At 44.0% G+C, this 17,796-nt stretch overlaps 1 protein-coding gene across 2 annotated transcripts; it reads right to left on the bottom strand.

Annotated features, from left to right (window-relative positions):
• Positions 1-2,117: 2,117 nt before the first annotated feature.
• Positions 2,118-17,718, bottom strand: GPN3 (GPN-loop GTPase 3). 2 transcript variants are annotated; one of them, XM_008004685.3, is made up of 8 exons: positions 17,599-17,718; positions 14,289-14,397; positions 9,532-9,699; positions 7,350-7,474; positions 5,703-5,818; positions 5,474-5,570; positions 3,636-3,764; positions 2,118-2,663 (listed from the first exon to the last, which is right to left on the bottom strand). In XM_008004685.3, exons 1-8 carry the CDS (start codon positions 17,644-17,646, stop codon positions 2,601-2,603), a joined length of 855 nt encoding a protein of 284 aa, XP_008002876.2. In that variant the 5' UTR covers positions 17,647-17,718; the 3' UTR covers positions 2,118-2,600. The 2 variants fall into 2 exon arrangements, with proteins under 2 accessions (XP_008002876.2, XP_072877196.1); XM_073021095.1 differs by having other exon boundaries at positions 17,639-17,687.
• Between the last annotated feature and the right edge of the window lie 78 nt (positions 17,719-17,796).

Consider the following 17,796-nt stretch of genomic DNA (forward strand, 5'->3'; position numbering starts at 1 on the left):
CCAGAGCGCTAGGTAGGGGCCCTCAGAGTGGCGCAGCGTGAGGCGCGCGCAGAATGGAGATGGGTCTTGAGGTTCCAGAATCTTCGATCAATCACCTCTTTTGTGTTTTTTTCAAATTTCACCTTTTCAGGGCCGGGCATAGTGGCTCATGCCTGTAATCCCAGCACTTTGGGAGGCCGAGGCGGGTGGATTACCTGAAGTCAGGAGTCCGAGACCAGCCTGGATGGTGAAACCTCGTCTCTACTAAAAATACAAAAATTAGCTGGGCGTGGTAGCATCCCAGCTACTCGGGGGCTGAGGCAGAAGAATCGCTTGAACCCGGGAGGCGGAGTTTGCGGTGAGCCAAGATCGTGCCGCTGCACTCCAGCCTGGGTGAGAGTGTGACTCTATCTTAAACAAACAAACAAACAAACAAACAAAACACCTTTCCTGTGAAGCCGCCTCTGGTCATTTTGTTTTCAATTCACCCGACTCCAGCCCCATGCCTTATCCTTCTCTCCCGCTTTTTCCCTTAGTTCTTATGATTCTTGTATTTAGTTTACTCTTAGTGTTTGTCTCCCTATCCTTGTAAATGCCAGACAGCACTTCGCCCGTTTTGTCCCCTGGCGCCTGTAACAGTGATGGTATGTAGGAAACATCAGTATTTGAGTAAATGAATGAACCCAATGCACTGCATCTAAAAATGGAGAAACTGAAGGGCACTGGAATCTGAATCGCAGCTTCAATACATACTAGCTCTATAATTTTGAGCAAGTTAACTTGCCTCTGTACTTCAGTTCCTCACCTGAAAATGGTAGTAACAGTATTTACCTCATAATTTTGTGACGATGAAATGAATTACATGTAAAATGCTTAGAACTTACATGCTTGCAGCATACTGAAAGCCTAGGAGTTTTTAACCTATTTATTACTAGAAAACTTAGGTTAAAAGTCAAGTTCATTGCTGCCTGAGAGCCATTTCTTCTGCCAGTTCGCAGCCTGGAATAGAGCCTCATGTTCCCACATCTGATTTCGCATTCAGGTGACTGGGCAAATAGCACCTTTTAGGCAAGGTCTTTTTTGACAAAGAGCCCAAAGTAGCCCCATAGTCACTCTCCATTTCTTTTCTGCTTTCTGTTCTTTCCATCCTCTCTCTGAGGTTTCCTTCCTCATGGTCAGTCTCACAGCCCAGCATGTCAGCCCCACGTGAGCAAAGCCCTGCCTGCACTGTGAGTCCCTGTTCTATCCCCAGTACCTGGCATCCATAGAACTTCCGTAAATTTGTGTAAAGAATCATATCAGCCCTGCCTATGAGACAGTGAAATCCTCGAGGACTGGAATTGTCAGATTCATCTTTGAAACCCTAGTGTCCAGTGGGGAAGGCACTGGAATCAGGCCCTTCACTTTTTCTCCACAGGCACATACCATACTCTCTAGAAGCTAAACCAGGGAGGACCAAGAGGGCAACTGAAAAGCTGCCTCTCCTTTCTTCCCCTCCCATGTGACAATAAAGTTTCTAAGAATTAGCAACCCTGGGAGATCAGACTATTTCCACACTCTCTATCCTCTAAGGGCCACAGGAAAATCCCCAGGAAGCCCAGCATATCCCCATGTTGCCCACTCATCATGCTCCTCCCTGACTGGACCATGGTGTAGACACCCGACCCTTCCCTCTAGCCTGGCCCCCCAGGCATAAGCTACCAATGACACCTACAGGTCCTCACATTTTTTTTTTTTTTTTTTTTTTTGAGATGGTGTCTCACTGTTGCCCAAGCTGTAGTGCAATGGTGCGATCCTGGCTCACTGCAAGCTCCACCTTCTGGATTCAAGGGATTCTCCCACTTCAGCCTCTCAAATAGCTGGAATTACAGGCATGAGCCACCATGCCCAGCTATTTTTTTTTGTTATTTTTAGTAAAGACGGGCTTTCACCATGCTGGTCTTGAACTCCTGACCTCAGGTGATCTGCCTGCCTCGGCCTCCCAAAGTGCTGGCATTATAGGTGTGAGCCATCATGCTGGGTCACATTTTGCTTCTTTAATTAAAATGAATCAAATTAGACACTGCACTGTACTTGTTATCTAGGCCCAAGAATCATTAAAAACCTTTCTATTTCTTTTATATATATATATACATATCTCAAAACAGTTATTTTTACTTTTTAAGTTATATAAATAATATACATTTTCAATATAGGAAAATGGGAAGATACAGATAAGCAATGGTCTTACGTATATACTTGTAGCTTTTTCCCTTCGGACACACATATTTTGTTACAGTAATTCCTGCATCTCAAAAATAATACAAAAAGTGAAAATAAGTTTAGCCTTAACCTTAGCTCAGGTGCTAATTTATATTATATACAAATCTATGTGCATTCATTTCAATTTTGACTTATAAAATCTAAAGTGATGCTGTTATAACACTAAAAGATTCCACTTTAAACAGCAGCAGTTTCAGAATAATTAAAAACTTGATTCAGGCATGTGGCTGATAAAGAATGAGGTATTACTTTTTTCATTAAAATAAGTAGCTTTCTACTATTGCATCCTTTGAAGAGAAGAATGTTCTACTGGTTTGGCCACAAGCTCTTCATGTATAGATTACTTTTTAGTAAACTCTTCATTCATCCTGGCATTCTTGGAAATATTCGTCAAACATAGAGGAAGACTCATCTTCACGTTCCTGACACAATGGAAACACAAAATAGAAAATATATATTTATTTCCCCTCAGTCAAAACTAGTATGTGTTTAAATATTTTTCAGGTAATACCCTATGTGGAACTAATTACCCAGCACCAGCTCCAGGTGTTGCTTACAGGTAACTGTTAATAGTAAGAAAAGGCATGATTGACAGATTTTTTTTCCCAGATATGTAGTAAATTAATGTGCTTCTATCTCAGAAGCATTTCTCATTTGAATTTACATTCATGACGATCCTTGGCTAATTTCCTGTGATAGTGCTTTACTTCCCTGGTAGTCTAGTGGTCAGGAAAATAAAAAATAAAAGAAATTTTAAAAAATGCTTTGCTGACACTATCATTAGTCTTCTCAATGACATATGTGAGGGCAGCCCAATTTCGCCTCCTCTTTGCACATACACCCAAGCTCTGAATACACAGAAGCTTCATCATACTGCCTCAACAAAAATAGAGTAAAAGTGATACAGCTTGTGGAGCACAGTGTTAATTTCAGAGATCACCCAGAAAAGCCCAGTTAACTGCCATCAGTAAGACAAAAAACTAATTTAAGGAGTCTCCTGGATTATGCAAGAGTCCAGTGAGTGCTGGCAAAATTTTTTTTTTTTTTTTTTTTTGAGACGGAGTCTCACTCTGTCGCCTGGGCTGGAGTGCAGTGGCGTGATCTCAGCTCACTGCAAGCTCCGCCTCCTGGGTTCCCGCCATTCTCCTGCCTCAGCCTCCTGAGTAGCTGGGACTACAGGCGCCTGCCACCTCGCCCAGCTAATTTTTTTGTATTTTTTTTAGTAGAGACGGGGTTTCACTGTGTTAGCCAGGATGGTCTCGATCTCCTGACCTTGTGATCCATCCGTCTCGGCCTCCCAAAGTGCTGGGATTACAGGCGTGAGCCACCGTGCCCGGCCCATGCTGGAAAATATTTTTATCAAAAGCTAACAAACACCCCAAATCAGAAATTACCTTTGGTTCTTTAAATTCTAGGTCTTCTCCATATTGAATGGCAAAATCAATATGCTGCAATACAATGTTCATGCTTTCTTCATCTGACTGATCGTAAGGCAAAAATCGAACCATGCTGTAGTCATCAATCTACAAGTTGCAGATTTCAAGAAAAGTTCATTCTGAAGTTGTGCAAAATACATAATTTTCAACTTATATTTGAGTTTTATAACCATTTATACTTCTGAATAAAAACACTGATGTATTTAGGGGAAGAGGAGGAGGAGGGATAGCTAGACACAGAGAGTAAATCATTGATTTTTCTGACTTCTGATTGGTTAGAACACTTGTTAGCTTATTACTTTAACTAGACACTGTTTCACGGCTATTTATCTGAATTCAACAACCACTGGAAATTTCACAGGAGCACAAACAGTCCTGAACTCTCCAAATGGCTAGAAATAATGAGATGTTAGTTAATTTATTGGCCACTACCAATAACTACTTCTAAATTAAACTGCTGGCTGACCAGCCCATAGCCCTTTTCCTTCCTCCACTTTGCAGAAAATAGGGATGAACTGTGCTTTTTATAAAGGTGGCAAATGACTGGACACAGGCAAACATTTGACCAGGTGTTTAGGAAAAAATCCCAAAAAACTTCAACTTTTTTTTTTAATCTTTTTTTTTTTTTTTTTTTTTTTTGGAGACAGAGCTTTTTTCTTGTTGCTCAACCTCCGCCTCCCAGGTTCAAGCAATTCTCCTGCCTCAGTCTCCCAAGTAGCTGGGATTACAGGTGTGTGCCACCATGCCCGGCTAATTTTGTATTTTTAGTAGAGACGGTGTTTCACCATGTTGGTCAGCCTGGTCTTGAACTCCTGATCTCAAGTGATCCACCCACCTTGGCCTCCCAAAGCGCTGGGATTATAGGTGTGAGCCACTGCGCGCCTGGCCCCCTTTTTGTTTTTTTGAGATGGGGTCTCTCTGCCACCCAGGCTGGAACACAGTGGCATGATCATGGCTCACTACAGCCTTGACCTCCCAGGCTCAAGGGATCCTCCCACCTCAGCCTCCAGAGTGGAACTACAGGAGTGCAGCATCATGCCTGGCTTTTTTTTTTTTTGAGATGGAGTCTTGCTGTTGTTGGACTGGGCTGGAGTGCAATGGCACTATCTGGGCTCACTGCAACCTCCACCTCCTGGGTTCCAGCAACTCTCCTGCCTCAGCCTCCCAAATAGCTAGGATTACAGGCATGTGCCACCATGCCTGGCTAATTTTTGAATTTTTTAGTAGAGACAGGGTTTCACCATGTTGGCCAGGCTGGTCTCGAACTCCTGACCTCAGGTGATCCACCCACCTCAGCCTCCCAAAGAACTGGGATTACAGGCATAAATCACTGCACCTGGCCTAATTTTTTTTTTTTTTTGAAACAAAGTCTTACTCTGTTGCCCAGGCTGGACTGCAGTAGCGTGATCTCCACTCACTGCAACCTCCACCACCCAGGTTCAACTGATTCTTCTGCCTCAGGCTCCCGAGTACTGGGATTACAAGCGCACACCACCATGTCCAGCTAATTTTTTTTTGTATTTTTAGTAGAGACAGGGTTTCACCATGTTGGCCAGGCTTGGTCTCGCACTCTTAACCTCAAATGATCAGCCTGCCCTGGCTCCCAAAGTGCTAGGATTACAGGTGTGAGCCACTGCGCCTGGCCTAATTTAAAAATTGTTTTTAGTGATAGAGTTGTTGCCCATGCTGGTCTTGAACTCTTGGACTCAATCTTCCCGCCTTGGTCTGCCAAAGTGCTAGGATTACAGGCATGAGTCACTGCACCTGGCCAAAAAATCCAAACTTTAAAAGCTTACCAGTCCACATATCGCTTTAGTCATTTTCTTGAATTTTTTGCTTCTTAAGTCACTTGTAGAATCTTCTAATAAAGAATACATGTCTGGATCTAAAAACCTTTAAAAGAGAGAAAGACTGATGAATTCAGGAGACTAAGTTTATAAACCAACCAAACTTCCCATCTAAATAAAATAGAAGGTTCATCTCTGCAATTGAGATCTGATAATAATGGAAGAAGAGTGAACTCACTTCTCAATTTCCTTTTTTGCTTTTTTACTCAGCAGATCCATTTTTGTCATGATGTTGACTTGTGGAATTTCTAGAGAGATCATGGCACTTAGGGCTGCCAAGATGCCAGAAATAAACTGAAGGAGGAAACAGAAAAGGGAAGATGAACTGACTGTTGCCAACAAAGTTACCTGGCCTTTGCATAAAGAGTCTTCTATTCCTCACTGGAACAGAACTGGCCTAAATAAAAGAAATGCAGGCTGGGCATGGTGGCTCACACCTGTAATCCAGCACTTTGGGAGGCCAAGGTGGGCAGATCACCTGAGGTCAGGAGTTCAAGACCAGCCTAGCCAACATGGTGAAACCTTGTCTCTACTAACAATACAAAATTAGCTGGGCGTGGTGGCACGTGCCTGTAATCCCAGCTACTCGGGAGTCTGAGGCAGGAGAATCACTTGAACCCAGGAGGCGGAAGTTCCAGTGAGCCAAGATTGCACCACCACACTCCAGCCTGGGCAACAAGAGCGAAACTCGGTCTCAAAAAAAAAAAAATGTGGAAAAGGCAAAATTATTATTTTATTAAAAGAAATGCTAGCCATATAGAAAAAAAAAATGTTCCCTAATCAGATGCTTGACCCTTGGTTCCCAAAGGTGAGGGAAGATATAGATAACATACAGTGATCACAAATCTCAATTTAGACAGCATTTTAATTTCCTTTCCCATCTAATATTCCTTAAGAGCTATTAATAAAAAAATTGATTTAGGTAGTTCATAAACTGGTCAAAAGGTCCTCAGAAAATTAAAAATAGACTTTTATAAAATAGCCATCTGCTTCAGTTTTTTCTCTCCCACTACCCCCCCTTTTTATTTGAGACAGAGTCTCACTCTGTCACTCAGGCTGGTGTGCAATGGTGCGATCTTGGCGATCTCGACTCACTGCAACCTCTGCTTCCTGTACTCAAGCAATCCTCCCACTTCAGCTTCCCAAGTAGCTGGGACTACAGGCACGTGCCACAATGCCTAGCTAATTTTTGTATTTGTTGTAGAGACAGGGTCTCACTCTGTTGCCCAAGCAAGTCTGGAACTCCTGGGCTCAAGCAATCCTCCTGCCTTGGCCTCCCAAAGTGCTGAGATTATAGGTGTGAGCCACTCTGCCCAACAACCTCAGTTTTTTCTTGGTAAGTAGTTCCTCTTAAATCTCTATGATATAATAATTTACTATTTTTCATTTACAACATATTATAATAATTTAATAACAAAAGGGATACTAAGTAACTCTGGAATCATTTGTGAAATGTTCAGAATCACACAATAATTAAAGGGAATTGTCATCTGCTTGTACTCATAGTTTAAAAATCTCTAAGAGACTTTGGGAGGCCAAGGCAGGTGGATCACTTGATGTTTGAGGTCAGGAGTTTGAGACTAGCCTGGCCAACATGGTAAAACCCCGTCTCGACTAAAAATACAAAAATTAGCCAGGCATGGTGGCACGCACCTGTAATTCCAGCTACTCAGGAGGCTGAGGCACAAGAATCACTTGAACCGGGTGGCAGAGGTTGCAGTGAGTTGAGATCACGCCACTGTGCTCCAGCCTGGGCAACAGAGTAAGACTCTGTCTAAAAAAAAAAAAAAAAAAAAAAAAATCCGTAAGAGATTTAGCTTCAGACCTTGAATGACTCCACCATGAACTGAGAATCAACAAGAAAAACTCCACAGACTCGGAACTCCCACTGCTCGAGCTGCTGGACCAGTTGTTTCATCACAGGCAGGTGAGTGTACAACTCAATCTGACCTACATGAAGAGTATTGTAAGAATTTTAGAAACAGCAAATATGTTAAATCATCAAGTTAGAGGAAACAAATTTTCCCCATAAGATGGATAAAAATAAAAGCCAACACATTTTTAAGGGGCCCACAGCCTCTCAAAGCAATCATAAAACCTAAGGTACTGCCACCATAGGACTCCCTATTAAGTTTTATGTAGAAAATGAGGTTCTCTGGTTGGGCAGGGTGGCTCATGCCTGTAATCCCAGCACTTTGGGAGGCTGTGGTGAGTGGATCACTTGGGGCCAGGAGTTCAAGACCAGTCTGGCCAACATAGTGAAACCCCGTCTCTACTAAAAATACAAAAAAATTAGCCAGGTGTGGTGGTGCGTGCCTGTGGTTCCAGTTACTCCTTGGGATGCTGAGGCACAAGAATCGCTTAAACCCGGGAGGCGGCGGCTGCAGTGAGCCAAGATCACGCCACTGCACTCCAGCCTGGGCGATAGAGTAAGACTCTGTCTTTTTAAAAAAAAAAAAAAGGAAAAGAAAAAAGAAAGAACATGAGGTTTTTCGCACTTTAGTTTTCTGCCAATCAATGTGAGTGCTACTGACCAGATACCATGGCTCACACACCTGTAATCCCAGCATTTTGGGAGGCTAAAGTGGGAGGATAGCTTGAGCCCAGGACTTTGAGACCTGCCTGAGCAATACAATATCTCTACAAAAATAAATAAATAAGTGCTACAAAGATATCTATAGTTTGGGAATATTCATCAAGCTGTATACTTATGACATATATACTTTTCTGTGGGTATATGTATGGTCAATTAAAAGCAAGGGGAAAAAAGTGAGGGACATAAATGGTCAAAGCCAGGTCAGGCTCAAGTTGAAAATTCACAATTTGGGCTGGGCGTGGTGGCTCACACAAGTAATCCCAGCATTTGGGAGGCCGAGGCAGGTGAATCACCTAAGGTCTGGAGTTTGAGACCAGCCTGGCCAACATAGTGAAACCCTGTCTCTACTAAAAATACAAAAATTAGCCGGGTGTGGTGGTGGGCACCTGTAATCCCAGCTACTTGGGAAGCTGAGACAGGAGAATCACTTGAACCCAGGAAGTGGAGACTGGAGTGAGCCGAGATGGTGCCATCATACTCCAGCCTGAGTGACAGGAGTGAAACTCTGTCTCAAAAAAAAAAAAAAGAAAAGAAAAGAAAAAAGAAATAAAAAAAAAGAAAATTCACTATTTGGCTTCAGAAGCCATGTGCTATTATCTGTCTCCTACCAGTCACACCTCATGACAACTGCCTCTTTATCATGCTCCAGCCACATTGGCCTTTTCAGTGCCTTAAAACAGCATTGTTCCTTCCTCCTGGGAGGTGTTCAGCAGGCTGTGCCCTCTGCTTTCCTCAGCCTCCAGCTCAGCTGAAAGGCCGCCTCAGATGCCTCTCTAACCGCCATTATCTGTGTGATGATCTGTGCTATTCCTGTGGAATACTCAATGACAACTGAATATTAAATAATCATTTGGACGCTATTTCTTTGTACTGTCTTGAGTTCTGCCAAACTGTGAGCTCCATGAGGCCAGAGACCATAGCTATCTGTGCTCTATGGTATTCCCAGTGTACAAATCAAGCACTCAATAGATATACTTTTTTTTGTTTGCTTTTGAGTCAGAGTCTCACTCTGTTGCCCAGGCTGGAGTGTAGTGACGCGATTTTGGCTCACTGCAAGCTCCGCCTCCCGCGTTCACGCCATTCTCCTGCCTCAGCCTCCCAAGTAGCTGGGACTACAGGCGCCCGCCACCACGCCCAGCTAATTTTTTGTATTTTTTAGTAGAGATAGGTTTCACCATGTTAGCCAGGATGGTCTCGATCTCCTGACTTCGTGATCCACCCACCTCGGCCTCCCAAAGTGCTGGGATTACAAGCATAAGCCACTGCACCCGGCCTCAATAGATAGACTTATAAAGAATAGCTTGGTACTCTACTGCAGTATAGTTTAGAGCTACAAATGCTCACTCTCCCTTCTCCTATTAAGGATGGAACTATCAAGACTTTAAGGAAAGCATTCAAATTGTTGATTCACCTGGACAATCAAAAAGTATATAGTCATCCTCTACATGGCCAAGACAGTTCTCCAGCCAGTCAAAGTTATTGGCAAAGTACTCCATGCAAAATACCAATCCTCCATTGGGACCAAATCGCAGAGAATCATCCTCCATTACATCATCCACCTCGATCAGTTCCCGGATGTCTGAAAAGGACAAATAGGGCCCAGAATACATGTGTCCCTTCAAAAATTGTTATCCTTACTAGAAATAGAACATAAAAGTTAATAATTACATAAAAAACTCATATGCAGGAAATTATTTATGTACATGGCTTTTTTCTGTAGCAGTGTCCATCAGTAGAGAAATGAGCAAATAAATTATTGTTCAGTCAGACAATGGAATACTACACAGTCATAAATGGGGAAAATCTCTTTAAGTATTAACAATAATACAACCTCCTAGGCATATTGTTCAGTGAAAAATGCAAGGTACAGAACTGTGTAAGAATGCTATCATTGGTGTTAATAAAAGACAAAAATTCACTACATAGACATAATACATATACATCTTGAATTTTATGTGCACAGACTATGAAAGAACACACCAGAAACTGGTAACACTGGCTGCTCCCAGGAAGGGGAGCTGATTGCTGGGACACAGAGCTGAGAGGAAGATGTTTTCCTGTATACTTACTCTTTAGTACTTTTACGTTATGAACCATGTGAATATGTATTACCTATTCCTAAAAAGTACAAAACGAAAAAAAGAAAACTGATTACCATTTCTTAACACAGTAACACTAAGGTAACTATTTCACCTCCCTGAGCCTCACTTTCTTTATCCTGGGGTAGAAGGATGAGAACTATGAGATAATGTATCAAAATCACTAACAGGGGCTCTGCTCAGTGACTCATGCCTGTAATCCCAGCACTTTCGGAGGGTGAGGCAGGTGGATCACTTGAGGTCACGAGTTCAAGACCAGCCTGGCCAACATGCTGAAACCTGTCTCTACTAAAAATATACAAATTAGGCTGGATGTGGTGGCTCATGCATGTAATTCTAGCACTTTGGGAGGCCAAGGTGAGGGAATCATGAGATCAGGAGTTCGAGACCAGCCTGGCCAATATGGTGAAGCCCCACCTCTACTAAAAATACAAAAATTAGCCAGGCGTGGTGGTGCACGTCTGTAGTTCTAGCTACTTCGGAGGCTGAGGCAGGAGAATTACTTGAACCCAGGAGCCGGAGGTTGCAGTGAGCCAAGATCACGCCATTGCACTCAAGCCCAGGCGACAGAGCAAGACTCCATCTCAAACATAAACAAAAACAAACAAAAATAGAAAAATTAGTCAGGTGTGCTGGCACTTGCCTGTAATCCCAGCTGCTCGAGAGGCTGAGGCAGGAGAATTACTTGAACCCAGGAGGCAGAGGTTGCAGTGAGATGACATGGTGCCACTGCACTCCAGCCTGGGCAGCAGAGACAGACTCTGCCTCAGGGAAAAAAAAAAAAAAAAAAAAAAAAAAATCAACAGGAGAGGCTTAAAAAATTCTGGTATAGTTATCTTACTAATTTTTAGGAATCAGTATATAGAATTTTCTACCTTAGGTTTTTACTTATTTTTGTGCTCAAACCTACACTCTCCATTTACAAAGGATTGAGCTTCATTCACAGACACATTTATACTGACAACACCTTCCTACCCCTCCCCCAGCGATAAATAACAGATAACTGATCCAAATTGGGACAATAAATCTGGCTTTCTTTCTTTTCAGACAGGGTCTCACTCTGCTGTCCAGGCTGGAGTGCAGTAGCATAATCATGGCTCACTGCAACCTTGACCTCGTAGGCTCAAGTGATCCCACCACCTCAGCCTCCTGAGTGCTGGGAATACAGGCGCCTGCCAGCATGCCAGGCTAATTTCTATATTTCTTGTAGAGATGGGGTTTCACCATGCTGCCCAGGCTGGTCTTGAACTCCTGGGCTCAAGCCATCCATCTGCCTTAGCCTCCCAAAGTGCTGGGATTACAGGCATGAGTCACAGTGCCCATCCTAAGTCCTCTTTTTAACTAAGCTAGCTTAGAGTGGTTTCCGTTTGCTGCAACCAAATGGTTCCAAAGTAATACAATGCTTTTTTTCTCAAAGATAAGCATTTCACATCTCTCCCTCTCCCTTCAGTCTGCCTCTCCGCAACCTGCTCACTCATTAACAGAAATCAAAAGTTTCTCTTTGCACTTAGTGAGTGCAAAGAGAACGTCCCCAAACCTAAAACGACCTGTCTCCCTCCACAGGAAATGATTATCATACACTCAACAAAGCTGCAAGAATCACCCTTGATTCCTTACTTTCCTATGCCTTCTTGGTTCAATCCCCCACAAAATGCTATTAATTCAACTTGCAAAATATACGGAGTCTGTCTGCTTCCTTATATCTCCACCATGACCACCCTAGTACTGGTGTACACCTGGCTAACTACAACAGCCGCAGTGCAGGTTGTACTTTTTTAAATTTTGAGACAGTTTCGTTCTTGTTGCCCAGGCTGGAGTGCAATGGTGCGATCTTGGCTCACCAGAACCTCTGCCTCCCGGGTTCAAGCGATTCTCTTGCCTCAGCCTCCTGAGTAGCTGGTATTACAGGCATGTGCCACCATGCCCAGCTAATTTTGTATTTTTGGTAGAGATGGGGTTTCTCCATGTTGGTCAGGCTGGTCTCGAACTCCCGACCTCAGGTGACCACCCACCTCGGCCTCCCAAAATGCTGGGATTATAGGCATGAGCCACCGTGCCCAGCCATGCAGGTTGTACTTCTACTGTCAACCCACTAAAGTCCATTTTTCATCTAAGCACCTGAGTTATTTTTTAAAACATAAATCAGGCCAAGTGCGGTGGCTCATGCCTGTTATTCCAGCACTTTCAGAAGTCAAGCTGGTGGGTCACTTAAGCCCAGGAGTTCGAGACCAGCCTGGGCAATGAGACCAGCCTGGGCCACATGATGAAACCCCACCTCTACAAATAATACAAAAACTACCCAGGCATGATAGTGTGTGCCTGTAGTCCCAGCTACTTGGGAGACTGAGGTAGGAGGATTGCTTGAGTCTAGAAGGTTGAGACTACAATAAGCTGTGATCAGGCTGCTGTACTACAGCCTAGGTGACAGAGTGAGACCTTGTCTCAAAAACAAAACAACAACAACAACAACAACAACAAAGTCCAGATGCAGTGGCTCACACCTCTAATCCCAGCACTTTGGGAGACTGAGGCCGGCAGACTGCTTGAGCTCAGGAGTTTGAGACCAGTCTGGGCAGCACGGTGAAACCCTGTCTCTACAAAAAAAAAAAAAAAAAGAAATTATAAAAATTACCCAGGCATGGTGGCACGCACCTATAGTACCAGCTACTTGGGAGGCTGAGGTGGGAGGATGGCTTCAGCTCAGGAGGCAAAGGTTGTGAAACTGCACTCCAGCCTGCGTGACAGAGCTGGACCCTGTCTCAAAAAAACCAAAAAACCCCCAAAACATATATCAAATGTCAATCCTTTCCTCTTCTTAAAACCCTCTAGTGGCACCCCACTGACAACAGGATAAAATCCCATCTTCTCATGTCCTGTTAGCTTCTACCTACTTCTTTCTTTCAGTGATTACGCTTCAGCTCACTGACATCTTGGCTTTCCTGGAGAACACCAAATCCTTTCTCACCTGTAGGCTATTTATTTATTTATTTTATTTTTCAGAGACGGATCTTGCAATGTTGCCCAGGCTGGACTTGAACTCCTGGGCTCAAGTGATCCTCCCACATCAGCCTCCCAAGTAGCTGGGACTACAGGCACATGTCCCTGCACCCAGCTTGGCATATTTAATGATCTAAATGTTCCCTCATTTTGGAAGGCTTTTCCTCAGCCTGAGGAGCATATTACCATCCTTCAGGTCTAGGCTCAAAGATCCCCTCCTCAGAGTCACCATCCTCCCTAACAATCCTAGCTAAAGCAACCTCACCCAATGAGTACTTCTCATGAGCCTGTCTGCAGTCATCACATTCTGTAACATGTTTATCATTTTGTTTACTGCCTATTTCCTAAAGGTTGGTGATGGCAGGGATAATGTATATATTATTCTCTGCTATAACTCTGGTGTCTGGCATAAAATAGGTGTTCAACAGACACTTGAAAGAACAAATTAAAAGAATTTAAAAAAACAAACCCAGGCTCCTGACTTACAGTGATCAGCAATATACCACATGATTCACTACAGCAGGACTAAGGATAAAAGGGACAGAATGAAACGGTGCTGAGGGAAGTGTTCATTTACTTTTTTTTTCTGAGACAGAGTCTCGCTCTGTTGCCCTGGCTGGAGTGCAGTGGTGCAATCTCGGCTCACCGCAATGTCCGTCTCCTGGGTTCAGGCGATTCTCCTGAGTAGCTGGGATTACAGGCACGCGCCACCACGTCCAGCTAATTTTTTTGTGTTTTTAGTAGAGACAGGGTTTCACCATGCTGGTCTTGAACTCCTGACCTCATGATCTGCCCGCATCAGCCTCCCAAAGTGCTGGGATTACAGGCATGAGCCACCGCGCCCGGCCCCATTTATGTTTAAATCTTACATCAAAGACCAAGAAAGGATACTGTCACACATATCACCATGAACAGATGTGACCAAATGACAAGCTCATGCTATTTACCACAAAACCAGGGATCCAGACTATAATAAGTAATTTTTCAGCTTCTGTGCTAAGCAACTAGTACTCACTGCCTCCGCAGCCCTTACTGTTCCTGAAGATGGGGGAAGCCTCTGCTCAGGACTTACCAGCCATCACGGAGTAGTTGAAGTGTTCCGCTGCTGGATCCAGGTTTATAACTTGGACAGACCGGTTGAGGGCTTCACAGTGCTGGACTATGGTGGCACAGTAGGTGCTCTGTAATGTCACAAGGCATGAGAGGTTAAAGCAACAGGCAGTGTAGTGCTACTTTCCATACTCTGGAATACTATCCACTAAGGTCACAACTATGCCTTCACCAACCAAGAGGCTGACTGAAAACAAGGGAAAAAGATATCTGACTGGGCTGCATATTCAAACCTGATTTACACTCATGGGTAACTCTGGGGAATTTATTTCTCCACTCTGCCCCTCAACTTTCTTGTCTCTAACTGGGATGTCCTCCATAATCACTAAGGCTCCTTACTGCTCTAACATGTGACAAGTGGTATTTAAAGGGAAGACTTCTGGTTACATAGTCTAACACCTAACACAGTGTCTCTACCAGGACTTGTACAATCCAAACAAACCTTTAGGTAGGATGGTCAGGGATGATGTCTCTGAGTAGGGGATATCTGAGTATATGATAATGAGCTTGCCATCCTAAGGTGAAGAGCATTCCAAGATGAAGGAACGCCAAGGTCAATAAATAGTTTGAGGTGGCTATCAGTTTGTAATGTTTGGTTTAGATAATTCTTTATCCCTTATGTTGTTGTTACCATACTATGTTAAAATCTGGGGCTGGGTGCAGTGGTTTACGCCTGTAATCCCAGTACTTTGGGAGGCCGAGGTAGGCGGATCACCTGAGGTCAGGAGTTCAAGACCAGCCTGGCCAACATGGTGAAACCCCGCCTCTACTAAATATACAAAAATTAGCTGGGCGTGGTGGCATATGCCTGTAATCTCAGATCCTCGGGAGGCTGAGGCAGGAGAATCGCTTGAACCCAGGAGGCGGAGGTCGCAGTGAACTGAGATCACACCACTGCACTCCAGCCTGGATGACAGAACAAGACTCCCGGCTCAAAAAAAAAAAAAAAAAAAAAAAAAAAAAAAAAAAATTCTAGGCTACTTGTCTGTGTCATCCTCTGTTTAAAGGCAGCAATGTGTCATTCAGTTTCCCAAGCACAGGGATTAGCACAATACCTACTACATAATAAATACTTGATAATTATTTCTAACTGACTCATTATGTTTAAAGATAAGCTCCACAGGGCAGGGATTTTGTGTGTGCGTGTTTTTTTCCCCACACAACCTCCAGGGCCCAAAACATGCTTGGGAGAAAGAACATACTCAACAAATGTTTCTGATAGTAGGCATCAAAAGCTTATAAAGATACTTGTTTAACACAATCAGTCCAAAAATTAAAATAGACTATAGAAAAAAAAAATCCATCTTGCTGTCCTCTCAGTGCCTTTACACATACTGTTGTCTCTGTCTGTATCTTTTTTTTTTTTTTTGACAAAGGGTCTCACTCTGTCACCCAGGCTGGAGTGCAGTGGCACCATCATATAGCTCACTGCTGCTTTGACCCAGGCTCAAGCGATTCTCCAGCCTTAGCCCCCCGAGTAGGTGGGACTACAGGCTCTGGCCACCACGCCCAGCTAATTTTTGTATTTTTGGTAGAGACAGGGCTTCACCATGTTGCCCAGGCTGACCTTGAACTCCTGGGCTCAAGTGATCTGCTGGCCTCAGCCTCCCAAAGTGCGAGGATTACTGGCTTAAGCCACCACACCTGGCCACATCACATTGTATCTTAATTGACAGGTCATTATTTGTCTTCCCCAAAAGACTACAGACTCTGGGTAAGTTAAAGGTCATACGTATCTTAGTTACATGTACATGTTTTTTACTCAGAATAACTCAACAGCTTAGAACAATGTGTTTGTTAAAAACAGGCCACACAACACCTCCACAGACTCTAGTGTTTCCCAGTTTTTCTTTTTCTTTTTTTGTGACAGTACCTCTGTCACTCAGGCTGGAGTGCAGTGGCACGATCACCACTCACCACAGCCTCAACCTCCTGGGTTTAGGTAATCCTCCCACCTCAGCCTCCCAAGAAGCTGGGACTACAGGTGCCTGCCACCAGGTCTGGCTAATTTTTGCATATTTTTGTAAAGACAAGAGTTTCCCCGTGTTGCCCAGGCTGGTCCCAAACTCCTGGCTCAGGCGATCTGTCCACCTCCACCTCCCAAAGTGACGCCTGGCTGTTTCCCACACATCTGTTATTTGATCCATATCTTCACCATTCCCACTGTATTTGAATGTTCCTAACATTCCCTTAATATTTGTTTACAAGAAAAAATTTTATCCCTACTGTAAACTGAAAACCAGTTATATGTGACATAACGTGAAGTTAGACATAAAATTATATAAAACTTTTAAATGTTCTTAATTTTAGCTAAATACAAGTGCCTATTAAAAGCTCTGAGACTAAGAACTGTTCTCTGAAAAGACCTGAGGATTAAATAAGTGCTGAAGATACACACTAGCACCGAGCACAATTTCTCCTAAATGCGAAGAACTGAAAGAGAAATGAAAAGGCGGCCGGGCGCGGTGGCTCACGCCTGTAATCCCAGCACTTTGGGAGGCCGAGGCGGGCGGATCACGAGGTCAGGAGATCGAGACCATCCTGGCTAACACGGTGAAACCCCGTCTCTACTAAAAATACAAAAAATTAGCCGGGCGCGGTGGCGGGCGCCTGTAGTCCCAGCTACTCGGGAGGCTGAGGCAGGAGAATGGCGTGAACCCGGGAGGCGGAGCGTGCAGTGAGCCGAGATCGCGCCACTGCACTCCAGCCTGGACTACAGAGTGAGACTCCGCCTCAAAAAAAAAAAAAAAAAAAAAAGAAAAGGCAACAATTTCCTCAATACATGATCTGATGCTCCTTAATGTTGGGTCCATGTACCACCTAAAAGCACCTTAAATACCAAAAGTCCATGTTCCAAGTTCTGAGAAACAGTAATTAACGAGACCCCACTTTACCCTCCTGGGAGCGAGACAGGGCCGGATTCTGGAGTTCAGACAAAACTGGATTTAAATTTTTTTGCTGGGCAAAGAACTTAACATTTCTGTGTCTCGTTGTCTGCAAAATGAGAATGAGATCTCTCTCACAGGGTTGTTGTAAAAATCAGCAAGGCGTTTAATCTACTGCCTGGGGCTTAAGTATCCAATAAATATTAACAACTACCATTATTTCCCTTTCAAAACAACAACAAAAAACATGAAGCCAGACAGCATAAATGAGTTGCGTGGGGTCTCAGGGTTCCCAATACACATACCCGCCGCCTCGCTCCCTCAGGATCCAACCTCCTGCCTCCCATGAACCCCTACTTTTCTCTCCTTGTCCCCTCAGATCCTCACCTTCCCGCTGCCCGCGGGGCCCATGACGAGCTGCGCATACCGAGGCATGTTGGCTCCCGGAGCCGCCCGCCACACTCCCTCAGCCTTCGCGCGACGCCCACTGAGTTCCGGGAAAGTGAAGTGCCAACCAATCGCAATCCACATTCTTTCTACGTCTTCATTTCTACCACACCTCCTTCTACGGGACAGCCCGCGGGC

Source organism: Chlorocebus sabaeus, chromosome 11 (assembly GCF_047675955.1).
Source record: "Chlorocebus sabaeus isolate Y175 chromosome 11, mChlSab1.0.hap1, whole genome shotgun sequence".
NCBI classification, from domain to species: Eukaryota; Metazoa; Chordata; class Mammalia; order Primates; family Cercopithecidae; genus Chlorocebus; species Chlorocebus sabaeus.